Consider the following 11,904-nt stretch of genomic DNA (forward strand, 5'->3'; position numbering starts at 1 on the left):
TAGCAAAGTCTGTCGGTATTTGAGGGAGATCAACAATTTCTTCCATACTCCTTGGAAATAAACCGAAAAATTCAGCACATTTCCATTGAATATAAGAAAAATGCTTGCTAATTGTGCCACCAAAACGCTGCAATATGTGGTAAGTGTAAATAATAGAGTGTGAATTGGAAAAAAAGTTTATTTGAAAAGAATATACAGGTTATGTAATTTTTTTGAGGCACAATAAATCCTGTCGCAAAATATGTGCTTAATTTTGTTAAATAATTTTAGTAATGAATTTGTGTTCTTTTGTTGATTTTAGCGCGGCAGTCTACGTGCCATCGCTACATCAGCCACCCAACGCAGTGACAACTTGTTTGTCCATCGTGATACACCCGAAGACAATCCTGATATTCCATTTGAATTTACACCGGAAAATAAGAAGGTAAGTTTTTTTTGGAAGATGTGATTTTCAATTACTTATGTCATGGTCCAAGCGATTAATGTGTATTTTGAAAGGTGGATTCAAACGTAATTGAGTGTAGTTGTAGATTTTGGAGTCTTGGTTTTTGGGAAAACCTGCCCCGAGTCCATAATTCCCGAAATAAAGATTATATTCGGATTTTGCCAATACTGGATATTTAGTTAGTATGTTTTTTAATAGAACACGACGATTGTTACCCTGTTCCTAGGAAAAAGTCATCGATTCCGGAACAAAGTCCGTCTATCCAGTATAAAAAACCGGTTATAAACTAAAGTATCACCATCCGAAGAAGGTCTCAGTCAGATTGGCTGCATTCGAAAGCTTCTTCTTGAATAACTTATAAAAAATTTTCTGGATTGAACAGAATTAGAAAAAATTGTGCCAGTGAACCTAAGAAATGTGCATGTTATGGTTCGGATGAACAGTATAACAAATGCTGTATATTTTGAGATTTTTGTAGGTAGTCCTTCCTAATATGGATTCCAATAGGAATTTAAACTTAAATCTGGTTAGGAGCCTGATTCTGGACTGCATTATAATTATGCAATTAGTAGCACTAGAGACTTAGACAGTTCAGTCGAAATAGTTTATAACGACATGTCGGTTTCATCGGCGGTATGTCCCGGAGAAAAGTCAGTAGTTTGACCATCGGTATATGCGGTATATGAGGTTTTTGACATGCGGTATATGAGGTACGGGTCCTCAAAGTTTCCTTGGTGCTTTAATTTCATTTAAAAATTAACTAAGATGCTATTGGATACCATTTTGAAGCGGATTTTGTCCTAATTATGAAGAATGTGCATTAACATTCATTCAAAAACGGAGATTCAGTTTCACAACCAATGTTGGTGCCTGTCCATAGGGAAAAGTCAATACTATTGTTATAATCAGGGCATCGAAGTGCTACCCATATTGCGTTTTTCAATGTTAAAACCAATACAAGGTTTCCAGAGAATGGGCTCTATTGGTTCCGGAATGGATAATAGAGCGCAGTATACCTTGAAAGCACGTGTCTTTAGAAGTATTGAATTCCACAAAACATATATACCGGTTTTAATAAACTCTAAACTTGACTTGTTGCGGAACAAATACTATCGGGACTTTACACTGTGTCTATAGCTATCATATAATTTACCCAACATAAACCTATCTTATATCATAAAATAGTATTTTTATAATCATAGAGATTTATTTAAAAAAATCATTTTCCTGTTTGGTTTTCTCCAGCGCGTTGAAGCCATCATGAGCATCTACCCTGAGGGACACAAACGTGGTGCCATGATTCCCTTGTTGGATTTGGCCCAGCGTCAACACGGTTGGTTGCCAATTTCCGCCATGCACAAGGTTGCTGAAATTTTGGAATTGCCCAATATGCGTGTCTACGAAGTAGCCACTTTCTATACAATGTTTATGCGTAAACCCACTGGTAAATATCACGTGCAGGTGTGCACAACTACACCCTGTTGGTTGAGAGGTTCCGATGAAATTTTGGAAACATGCAAGGTAAGATCTTTGCCTTACTGATGCATTTTCAATAACAATAAAACATCTTTCTCTTGCAGAAAACTTTGGGCATTGGTGTTGGTGAAACCACCAAGGATATGAAATTCACCATTTCCGAAGTTGAATGTTTGGGTGCCTGTGTCAATGCTCCCATGGTAGCCATTAATGATGATTACTATGTAAGATCTTGGTATTTTATTTGTTTTATTCTTAAATTTATATTTTTTCTGTAATTTTATAGGAAGATTTAACCGCCAAGGATATGCAAGAAATTTTGGCCGACTGCAAGGCTGATCGTGTCTCTCCTCCCGGTCCCCGTAATGGCCGTTTTGCCAGCGAACCCAAGGGTGAGCCCACCTCATTGAGTGAGGAACCCAAGGGCCCCGGTTTCGGTCTTCAACCTGGCTTATAAACGAATGCTAGAAAATAAACAAATGAAAAAAATCACAACCTAATGCGTTAACTATAGGAAGATTTATAAATAAATTATAACATGTTTTTCTTTTTTTGTCGAAGTGATAAATCAAAGAAGTTTTTGAATTACTTAACATGGAAGGAGAGGTCAAGCTGAAATAATTAATATTCACGCTTAGGTGTTTAATGTGAAACCTTCCCATATAAGCTATGAAACTGGGGTTTTTGGACACACTTAAACTAGTTGGTAGGGCGATAAATTATTGTATCTACATAAAAACGAGAAAACGGAAATATTTATTCATTCAGTAATAATTAAGCCTTAGAGGCCAATAATATATTCAATATACGCCTGAGAACAATTCAATATCAATAATAATTATAAAATATATATTAACAAAACATGAATAATGAACCGAAATACTTGTTTGAGCCCGATTGGTATAATTAATTTTGTTTTGTCTAATTCATTATGGATTTTAAACAAATCCTCAATCACATCGCAGATTTTTGTCGAAATGGCAAGAAAATGCCAATCAATGTTAGCCTGAAAACTATAATATAATTAAAGATCCGATGGACATAACTACATCTTTGAATCCTGCTTGCGTTGTATGTTATAAATTTTATTCGGCCTATTTAAGAACTGGGAACACATAAATAAAAACCCCGATCAACTATGATTTAATGACAACTAGATTGTTTCTTGTTATATTAAAAATTGAGACGAGCTAGGAGGACTTCACGAGGCATGACGGAAAAATGTTACCATGGGTGTTTATAGGAATATAGGCCCAGTTCCATGAAGTTCTTATATAAAAAAAATAAAATTTATTAGCTGGTGAAATTCTTGCCTACACGAGGTGGACTGGAGGGGAAGTGATGATTATTTTCTAAGACTACACAACATATTTGCGCGATCTATTTTGAGACTCACGGGTTTGGTCAGGTGTGAAATAACTGCAGTATCAGAGAAATCTTGAATTAATTTTGGATAAAAAAATCTCAAAATCCCAGTAGTTTATTCAATTTTCCCCTAATTATCCCCTTTACAAAATATCGCAATATTCTGATTTTTTTTTTTTTTTTTTTTTTTAATTTGCATGAAGCAAATTCGTAACTTTCTCTATATGAATGAATTGTCAAGATCCTAGGTCTTTATTATACTCTTCACCACACTGTGGTACAGGGTGTTATGTCTTTGTGCATATGTTTGTAACAGGCAAAAGGAAACGAGATACATGTGTCCTTTTGAGAATATGCATAGAATCACATTTATCATCCGGCTTGGATTAAATTTGGCACATGTCACTTAATTGGCCCAATGACAAACCCTATTGAAATTGGAGAAAATCGGTTCAGATTTACTATTAGCTGCCATATATATTTTCGTCCGATTTAATGTAAATGGTGCACCAAAGTCTCTATATATCTTTCGATTTGATCGAAATTTGGCACAACGTACAGAATTGGGTCTAGAATGATGTCTACTAAGTGATAGTCGGTTCAGATTTAGATATAACTCCCATATATATTTCCGTCCGATTTTATGTAAATAGTGTACGAAAGCCCCTACATTACTTTCGATTTGCACAAAATTTGGCACAGCATACTACATTTGGTTTAGAATGATGTGTGTTAAGTTTCGTGATAATCGGTTCAAATTTAGATATAGCTCCCATATACATTTTTGTCCTATTTTATGTAAATAGTATATCGAAGTCCCTATATATCTTTCGATTTGCACGAAATTTTGCACAGCGTACTCAATTAAGTCTAGAATGATGTGTGTTAAGTTTCGTAAAAATCGGTTCAGATTTAGTTATAGCTCCCATATATAGTTTGGCACGATTTTAAGTAAATGGTGCACACGAGACCCAAAGTTGAAACGATTAACACAAAAGTTTGTACTACGTACGTGTGTCAAATTTTGTTGGAATCGGTCTAGATATAGCTTCTATTAATGTTTAATTTAATTAAAGAAGGCCCCAAACTTCTCATTATTGTCAGATTGACGCAAAATGTTACACAACGTTCCAAAATGAGTATAGAATGACATAATTGTTTTTTATAGAAATGCAAACATAGCCCATATATTCGACTGAATTCATGTTTATTGGCGTTCAAATAATCAATGATTGAGATTTGCTTGAAATCGAAATGAATAGTTTAGTATAGGTTCAAAAAAACATGTTTATGGATTGTTCTAAGTCGGTTATTTATTTTTCTATTTTTTTTCTATAGAAATGATTTTTATAAAGAAGATTCCCAAAATTCAAGGGCCTTATTCCTTGGGGATTAAATATACAGGGTTTCCAGGTATTTTTTCCTATATTGTATATTCGATTGTAAAATACTATATATTAATAGTATTTTAGTATGTCCAATAAAATTGACATAATATATGAACTAACATAGGAAAACAAATACATTTTTTTAAAAGTCTTTTTAATTTTATTATTATTTCAAATTATGTATAAATTAATTGATACATGATTTTGAATACATACATCTTCACAATAAAACAAAAAATGGAAAATAAAGTTGTATATTTTAAAATAAACTAACACATTAAAGGTGAAGTAAATAAAAAAATTAAGTATATAATATGATGCCTCATTCGGTGACGATAAAAGGGAACAAAAAAGGAAAACTAATTTGTATGTAAGATAAAGACAAGTGGAAATAATAAAATGGCTGATAATTTGTTATTAATGCAGAATTATTTTTAATTTAAAAGTAACATATTTTTTAACGATTCATTATGTGGAGTGGGAAAGAAAAAAATCTTACAAATTCTGTTTAATATGGCCATGTAGCTTAAAATGTATTCCGCATTAATTAAAAATAACGGCACTACATGTCTTTAAGGTTATGTTAAAGACATAACATTAAACGTTGATAAAAAAATGGTGCTGTAGTGTAACACAACAAAAGTTGCGTTATATTTTTAATGGAGTTCTATATTTTTGAGGGGTATAATGGCGTCGTAAAACACAAGTCAACAATATGAGAACTGTATATATGTTATTTAAGATATATGGATTTGAATAAGATACATTTGAGGTAACACCAGTGACAAATTAACTTTTTAATAAAAATATATAGCCAGTGGCATTTTACGCTAATAATAAACATAAAGTATGAATTTTATAAAAAAAAAATAAAGAATTAACACTGAAAATTGGCCGGAGTTCATTTATGAAAACCTAAGGTTTTTAACAAACTAATTAACATTTGTTGTTATTTTTTATATTAATATTCGAATATTTTAGTTCAGTATGCTAGAAAAAAGTCCAATGTATGTTTAAATACATTAGTTGACGTTTTAAAATATAAGCCATTAAAGTTTTCAAAAAACCTCAATATATTATAAATATATTTTGGATCCAATTATTTTTTATTTCAAAACATAAGTTTTATTATTAAAAAATTCCCGAAAAGACCGTGTTTTTTATTCATTTTATTTAAAATGTTTTAATAGGAAAAATCATTTTTTATTAAAAAAAACTGGAAAAATATTTTTCATTTTCTAAACTTCAATTTCATGTGGTTATTATAGTTTTCAATAAAAAAAACATGCCTTAAAATGTTCAAAAACACTAAAATATCTCCCCGTGTATTTTTTAAACATAACCTCAATATAATATTTATAAAATATTTTGGGTCCAGCTATTTTGTTCTTGCAAAACAATTTTTAATATTAAAAAAAATTAATATTAAAAATTGTTTTGTAAGAAAAAACATAAGAAAAAAATAGCTGGACCCAAAATATTTTATAAATATTATATTGAGGTTATGTTTAAAAAATACACGGGGAGATATTTTAGTGTTTTTGAACATTTTAAGGCATGTTTTTTTTTATTGAAAATACTGTGTTTTTTCAACATTTTATTTAAAATGTTTTAATAATAAAAATCATTTTTGTAATAAAAAATAATAACTAAAGAAATTTTTTCCATTTCTAAAATTCATTTTTTGAGGTTATAATAGTTTTAATAAAAATGCATTGATTTAAAAATTTATTTGAAAAACTCTAAAACCATTTCATAAAAAATCTTGGGAGATATTTGTGTTTTACCTAACCTCACATTTGAGGTTATATTGATTTTATTTCAAAATTTTTAATAAAAAAACATTTATTTTATTTTTTATTCCCTTTTTTCAATAAATTTTGTAAAAATTAAAAAAAAAATCTGAAAAAAATGTATTTTCTATACCCTCACTTTTTGAGGTTATTTTGTTTTATTTAAAAAAGGTTTGCTGTATTCAATTTTAGTAATTTAATATAATATTGTTGACATGATAAAAATATTTTTTTTTTAATAAAAAAAATCATTTATAAATATTTTTTCATTTGCATAACCTCACGTTTTAGAGGTTATGTTTTCTGTTTTATTTAAAATTGTTGTCGCACTAAATTTTAGTGTGTACTTGGTTTTTTTTTAAATTGTTGACTTGTGTTCTATTTTTGTAATCATGATGGTGATGATGATGCTGATGGATCTTACATATATTTGGACAAAAACAAAATTATGACGACTTCTTAAAGGCCTTTTCTCTTTGGCGTATGTTTGCCCAATTCCTCATAGAGTAGGGCGAAGATTTTTCCTTGCATGCGTTCCACCGTTGAGGCGGGTAATTTATTCATTACATAATCGACATGATTTAAAAATGAAGCATTTTCACCAAAATCACTGAAATCCACACTACCGGGAGTTTCCTGTTTCAATCCATTAAAGCGGCCAGATTTCTGCAAGAACAAAAACAAGAAAAATTATAAGTTTAGGTGTATTTTTCTCATTAATACGAATTGAATGATATAAAGATACAAAAATCAGGAACATTAATAATACGACAAAAAGTATTAAATATATATTTTTCGCCCATGAATTTATTTCAGAATCCTCCTTGAGGTGGAGTTACATTTTTCAAGGTACATGATTTTTCGTACATGCATTTATTTCAGAAGCTTCCTTGAGGAGGAGTTACATTTTTCATCAAGTTTCACACTTGATTTTATTTCAATTTTTCGCATATTAATTTATTTCAGAAACTTCCTCAAGGTAAAATTAAAATTTTCATCGAGTTTCTCACTTGATTTTTTTTTCGATTGTCACTACCTACATAGGGTATGGTCAACGGTCAATAATTTGAAACTGGTTAATTTCCATCTCTTAATTAATTGAAAATTTTTTATTTTTTGAAAAAAAAAGAAAGAAAATTGGGAAATTGAGTATTTCTCCTTTTCCCTTAAGTTTCAAATTATCGAATGTGAACTTATCAGTTTATTTTTTATACTTACAGTTTTGGGCGTTGCAAAATCTGCTACTGAGGGAGATACATCCGAGTCATCGCTGCTGAAATTCAATTTCAAAATATGTGTTAATGAACCTTTTCATGAAATTTAACTATAAATTAAATTTGTTACTCTATTTGTTTTCAATAATCATGAGATGATGATTTGAAATCACAGTCTTCGTTTGATTTGACCTTGGAGGCGCACTAAATCTAAATAAATAATAAGAAAATATTCAAAAAAAAAAAATCTAACCTATTTATCCTGATCTATTTTTTAATCTAATTATTAAAATTTAAAAAAAAAATAATATCTAATCTAATATTGTAAAGAAAAAATGTCTATTCACCAGGCAAAAAATAAATTATATTTTCTCTAAAATAAAAACAATGTAAAAATTGCCAATAATTAATTGGTGATTAAAAATGTCTTAATTATAAAAAAATCATTTTTTAATAAAAAATAGAAAAATATTAATTTTCTAAACTTCAATTTCCTGAGGTTATAATAGTTTCAATAAAAAATGTCTGCATTAACATTTTCAAAAAACCACTAAAATATCTCAGCGTGTATTTTTTTAAACATAACCTCAATATAACATATTTTGGGTCCAGTTATTTTTTCTTTTTTTTAATTTCAAATCTGATCTATTTTTTAATCTAATTATCAAAATTTAAAAAAATATATCTAATCTAATATTGTTTTTTTTTTTAATTTCAAATCTGTTCTATTTTTTAATTTAATTATTAAAATTTAAACCAGTAAGGAAAGTAGTAAAGTCGGACTGGGCCGACTATATAGGGTATCATATGTTTTTTTTTAATTTCAAATATGTTCTATTTTTTAATTTAATTATTAAAATTTAAACCAGTAAGGAAAGTAGTAAAGTCGGACTGGGCCGACTATATAGGGTATCATATAGTCGGCCCAGTCCGACTTTACTACTTTCCTTACTGGTTTAAATTTTAATAATTAAATTAAAACATAGAACAGATTTGAAATTAAAAAAAACAATATTAAATTAGATATATTTTTTTTTTATTTTGGGTATATTGTATATATGTATCCTTACATTTGTATGTCAATGTTCCCTCGAAGGGACATACTCATGCCTTTCTGCAGCCTATGCTAAATTTAATTTCATTCGGGCAGATTGAGAGTCGTCTGCGTACCATGGGACAAATTTATGGAAAACGATTGCTATAAATCGATTGCTATAATCTATAAATATAGATACACGCAATTTCAATCAGACAACCGTTAATGTCAATCAGACACCCGTTAATCTCAATCAGACACCCGTTCGAAATACATATGGAAGCTAGCTACCTCTGCACCAATATCAACAAAACGCAATAATAATTTATGTCAAAACGCACGAAGATATATATGGGAGCATCGCGAAACTTAGCACACATCATTCTAGACTCAATTCAGTACTATATGCAAAATTTCGTGGAAATTGAAAGATATTTAGGGACTTTGGTGCACCATTTACATGAAATCGGACGAATATATATATGGAACCTTTATCTAAATCTGAACCGATTTTCTCGAAACTTAACACACATCATTCTAGGCTTAATTCACTACTCTATGCCAAATGTCGTGCAAATCGAGAGATATACAGGGACATTGGTGCACCATTTACCTTATATCGGACGTAAATATATATGGGAGCTATATCTAAATCAGACCCGCCTTTCTCGAAACTTAACACACATAATTCTAGGCTTAATTCAGTACTCTATGCCAAATTTCGTGCAAATCGAGAGATGTACAGGGACATTGGTGCACCATTTACCTTATATCGGACGTAAATATATATGGGAGCTATATCTAAATCAGACCCGTCTTTTTCGAAACTTAACACACATCATTCTAGATTTAAATCAGTGCTCTATGCCTAATTTCATGCAAATCGAGAGATATATAGGGACTTTGGTGCCCCATTTACCTTAAATCGGAGCTTTATTTAAATCTCACCATATTTTCAGGAAACATAACACACTTCATTCTAGGCTTTATTTAGTGCGCTTTGCCAAATTTCATTGAAATCGAAAGATATATAGGGACTTTGGTGCACCATTTACATTAAATCGGACATAAATATGTATGTGAGCTATATCTAAATCTGAACCGATTTTCACAAATTTCAATAGGGTTCGTCATTAGGCCCAAAAAGTTACTTGTGCCAAATTTCATCCAAATCGGATCATAAATGCGACCTGTACTTTGTTTACAATATAACATCTACAGACGGACGACGGACATGTAAAATTTGACTCAGAAAGTGATTCTATGCATATTCTCAAAAGGAACCATGTGTCTATCTCGTTTACTTTTGTCTGTTACAAACATATGTACAAAGACATAATACTCTGTACCAGTATGTGGTATATAAAAAAATTAATTAAATAAATAAATGGCCGGAAAGGGGGCACAATGTTGGGTGCGTCCACAAGTTGCGTATAGTGGGAAGCCAAATAGAAAAATTGAGTAGGCAATAATATGTAAATGGTACGTAGGTGTAATAATAAAGCAATCTATTTTAGTTGAGGATTTTGACAATTCGAAATTGTCCACCAGTGGACAGCCCCATTATTTGTGGGCTATTGCCTAATGGTCATAATTATAACTTTACAATGATCAATATATACAGCCTTTAAGAATTCTAACATAGATCTTTTAAAGAGTAATAAAAAACAAAAAAAAATATTTACTAAGGCTGTCATTCTCTGTAAAACTGCACGTAATAAAAAAATGCTACAAAGTCTTTCAAAGTTTTCGCAAAAAAAAAATATTCTCTAAATTTGCTGGAGATTTTTTGCAATTCGCCACCTATCTTGATATTATTTTTTAAAAGAGTACTAATTTTTTACCAAAATATTCTCTAAATTTGTTGGATTTATATATATATATATATATTTTTTTTTTTTTTGTTTTGCAAATTCGCCACCTATCTTAATATTATTTTTGTAAAAGAATACTAATTTCATTAATTTTTGTTTTTATTAAAACATACTTTCTTATTGTTTTTTTTTTTCGTTACGTTTTTACGTTCATTCTTCTTTTTTTGTTTTTCTTGTGTGTGTGTTTTTTTTCATTTTTTTTAAATCTAGACATCAGAGTTGTTATATATATAATATTACAATATTTGTTTTAAAATTTATCATTTTTTTCATGTGTTAAATATTTGTTTTATACGAATTTTGTATTTGTAATTTGAGTGGGATTATTTTTTGTTTTCTTTATTCATACCTTTAAATAGGTACATTATTTTGTATTTTCATTTAGGGATTTCTTAACATTCATTTTTTTCTTTGTTTGGTTTTAAATATTAAATATTTAAAATATACCAAACAATGGTTTGCTATTTATAAAGACGAGTAATAATAATAATGATGATGATGATTGTTAATTTCTTTCTTTCTGTTCAAAACTAATATTATAAAACTATATCAAAATTTTGATTTTTTGGGGAGAAATTTAAAAATGGATTTTTTAAAAGGTAATTTCACGATCTACGTGATGATTGTGAATTGAGATTTGCTGATAATCGTAAGTCTTAATAAAAATTGAAAACCGCTAAAATTTTAATGGTAAAATATGAAAAAAAAAAATAGTTCTCTGGGTAATTAATTTTTTAACACATTTCAATTCCCATGATTACACCATTTTCAAATGTCATTTAATGATGCATGTAATTTAAATTCGATAATTTTTGAAGTGATGCAAACTTTTTTTAAATATTTTTTATAAACCAAAAATTCCAAATACTTCATAAAAGAGAATTTCCTAAAAATATAAAGAGAATTTCCTAAAAAAATTCTTGTAATTTCCAAACTGATACGCATGTATATATGAAATTACTAAACATTTTGTAAAAACCTATTTGGAATGTGTTTTTCGAATATTCGAACCACTTGAAAATGATGTGTCATATCTATGGAATATACAATTAAATTGTTTGTATAACTTTTTCATTTGAAAAAGAAAACGTAAAAATCCTAAAATGTTTGTTACACCTAAAAAATACAGAAGCACACACACACCAACACACAAAGTGAGAAAAAAATAATAAATTATAAAAAAAATGTAAAGTAACTCGATAATCAAATCAAAACGGATGATGTTCAAAAAAATTGGTTGTTGTCTGTTTTTTTGTTGAACTGATTATTTTTGTTTGTTTTGTTGCGAGTTTCTTCAATTCAAAAAAACGTTA

General features: G+C 29.3%; 1 protein-coding gene across 1 annotated transcript; it reads left to right on the forward strand.

Moving 5' to 3' along the window:
• On the forward strand, window positions 1–2,378 carry LOC133334308 (NADH dehydrogenase [ubiquinone] flavoprotein 2, mitochondrial-like). Its single transcript, XM_061542597.1, has 5 exons — window positions 1–139; window positions 302–424; window positions 1,691–1,966; window positions 2,026–2,145; window positions 2,208–2,378. The coding sequence occupies exons 1-5, from the start codon at window positions 101–103 to the stop codon at window positions 2,376–2,378; spliced, it is 729 nt and encodes a 242-aa protein (XP_061398581.1). The 5' UTR covers window positions 1–100.
• Window positions 2,379–11,904: the final 9,526 nt, after the last annotated feature.

The sequence above is a fragment of the Musca vetustissima genome, unplaced genomic scaffold, assembly GCF_032173495.1.
Source record: "Musca vetustissima isolate MV318-11 ecotype Yass unplaced genomic scaffold, APGP_CSIRO_Mvet_v1 utg12249, whole genome shotgun sequence".
NCBI lineage: Eukaryota > Metazoa > Arthropoda > Insecta > Diptera > Muscidae > Musca > Musca vetustissima.

Coding starts and splice junctions, on each gene's coding strand:
- LOC133334308 (XM_061542597.1), top strand. CDS start 101: ATGCTTGCTAATTGTGCCACCAAAACGCTGCAATATGTG. Junction 1,967..2,025: donor AAATTTTGGAAACATGCAAG/GTAAGATCTTTG, acceptor TTTCTCTTGCAG/AAAACTTTGGGCATTGGTGT. Junction 2,146..2,207: donor CCATTAATGATGATTACTAT/GTAAGATCTTGG, acceptor GTAATTTTATAG/GAAGATTTAACCGCCAAGGA.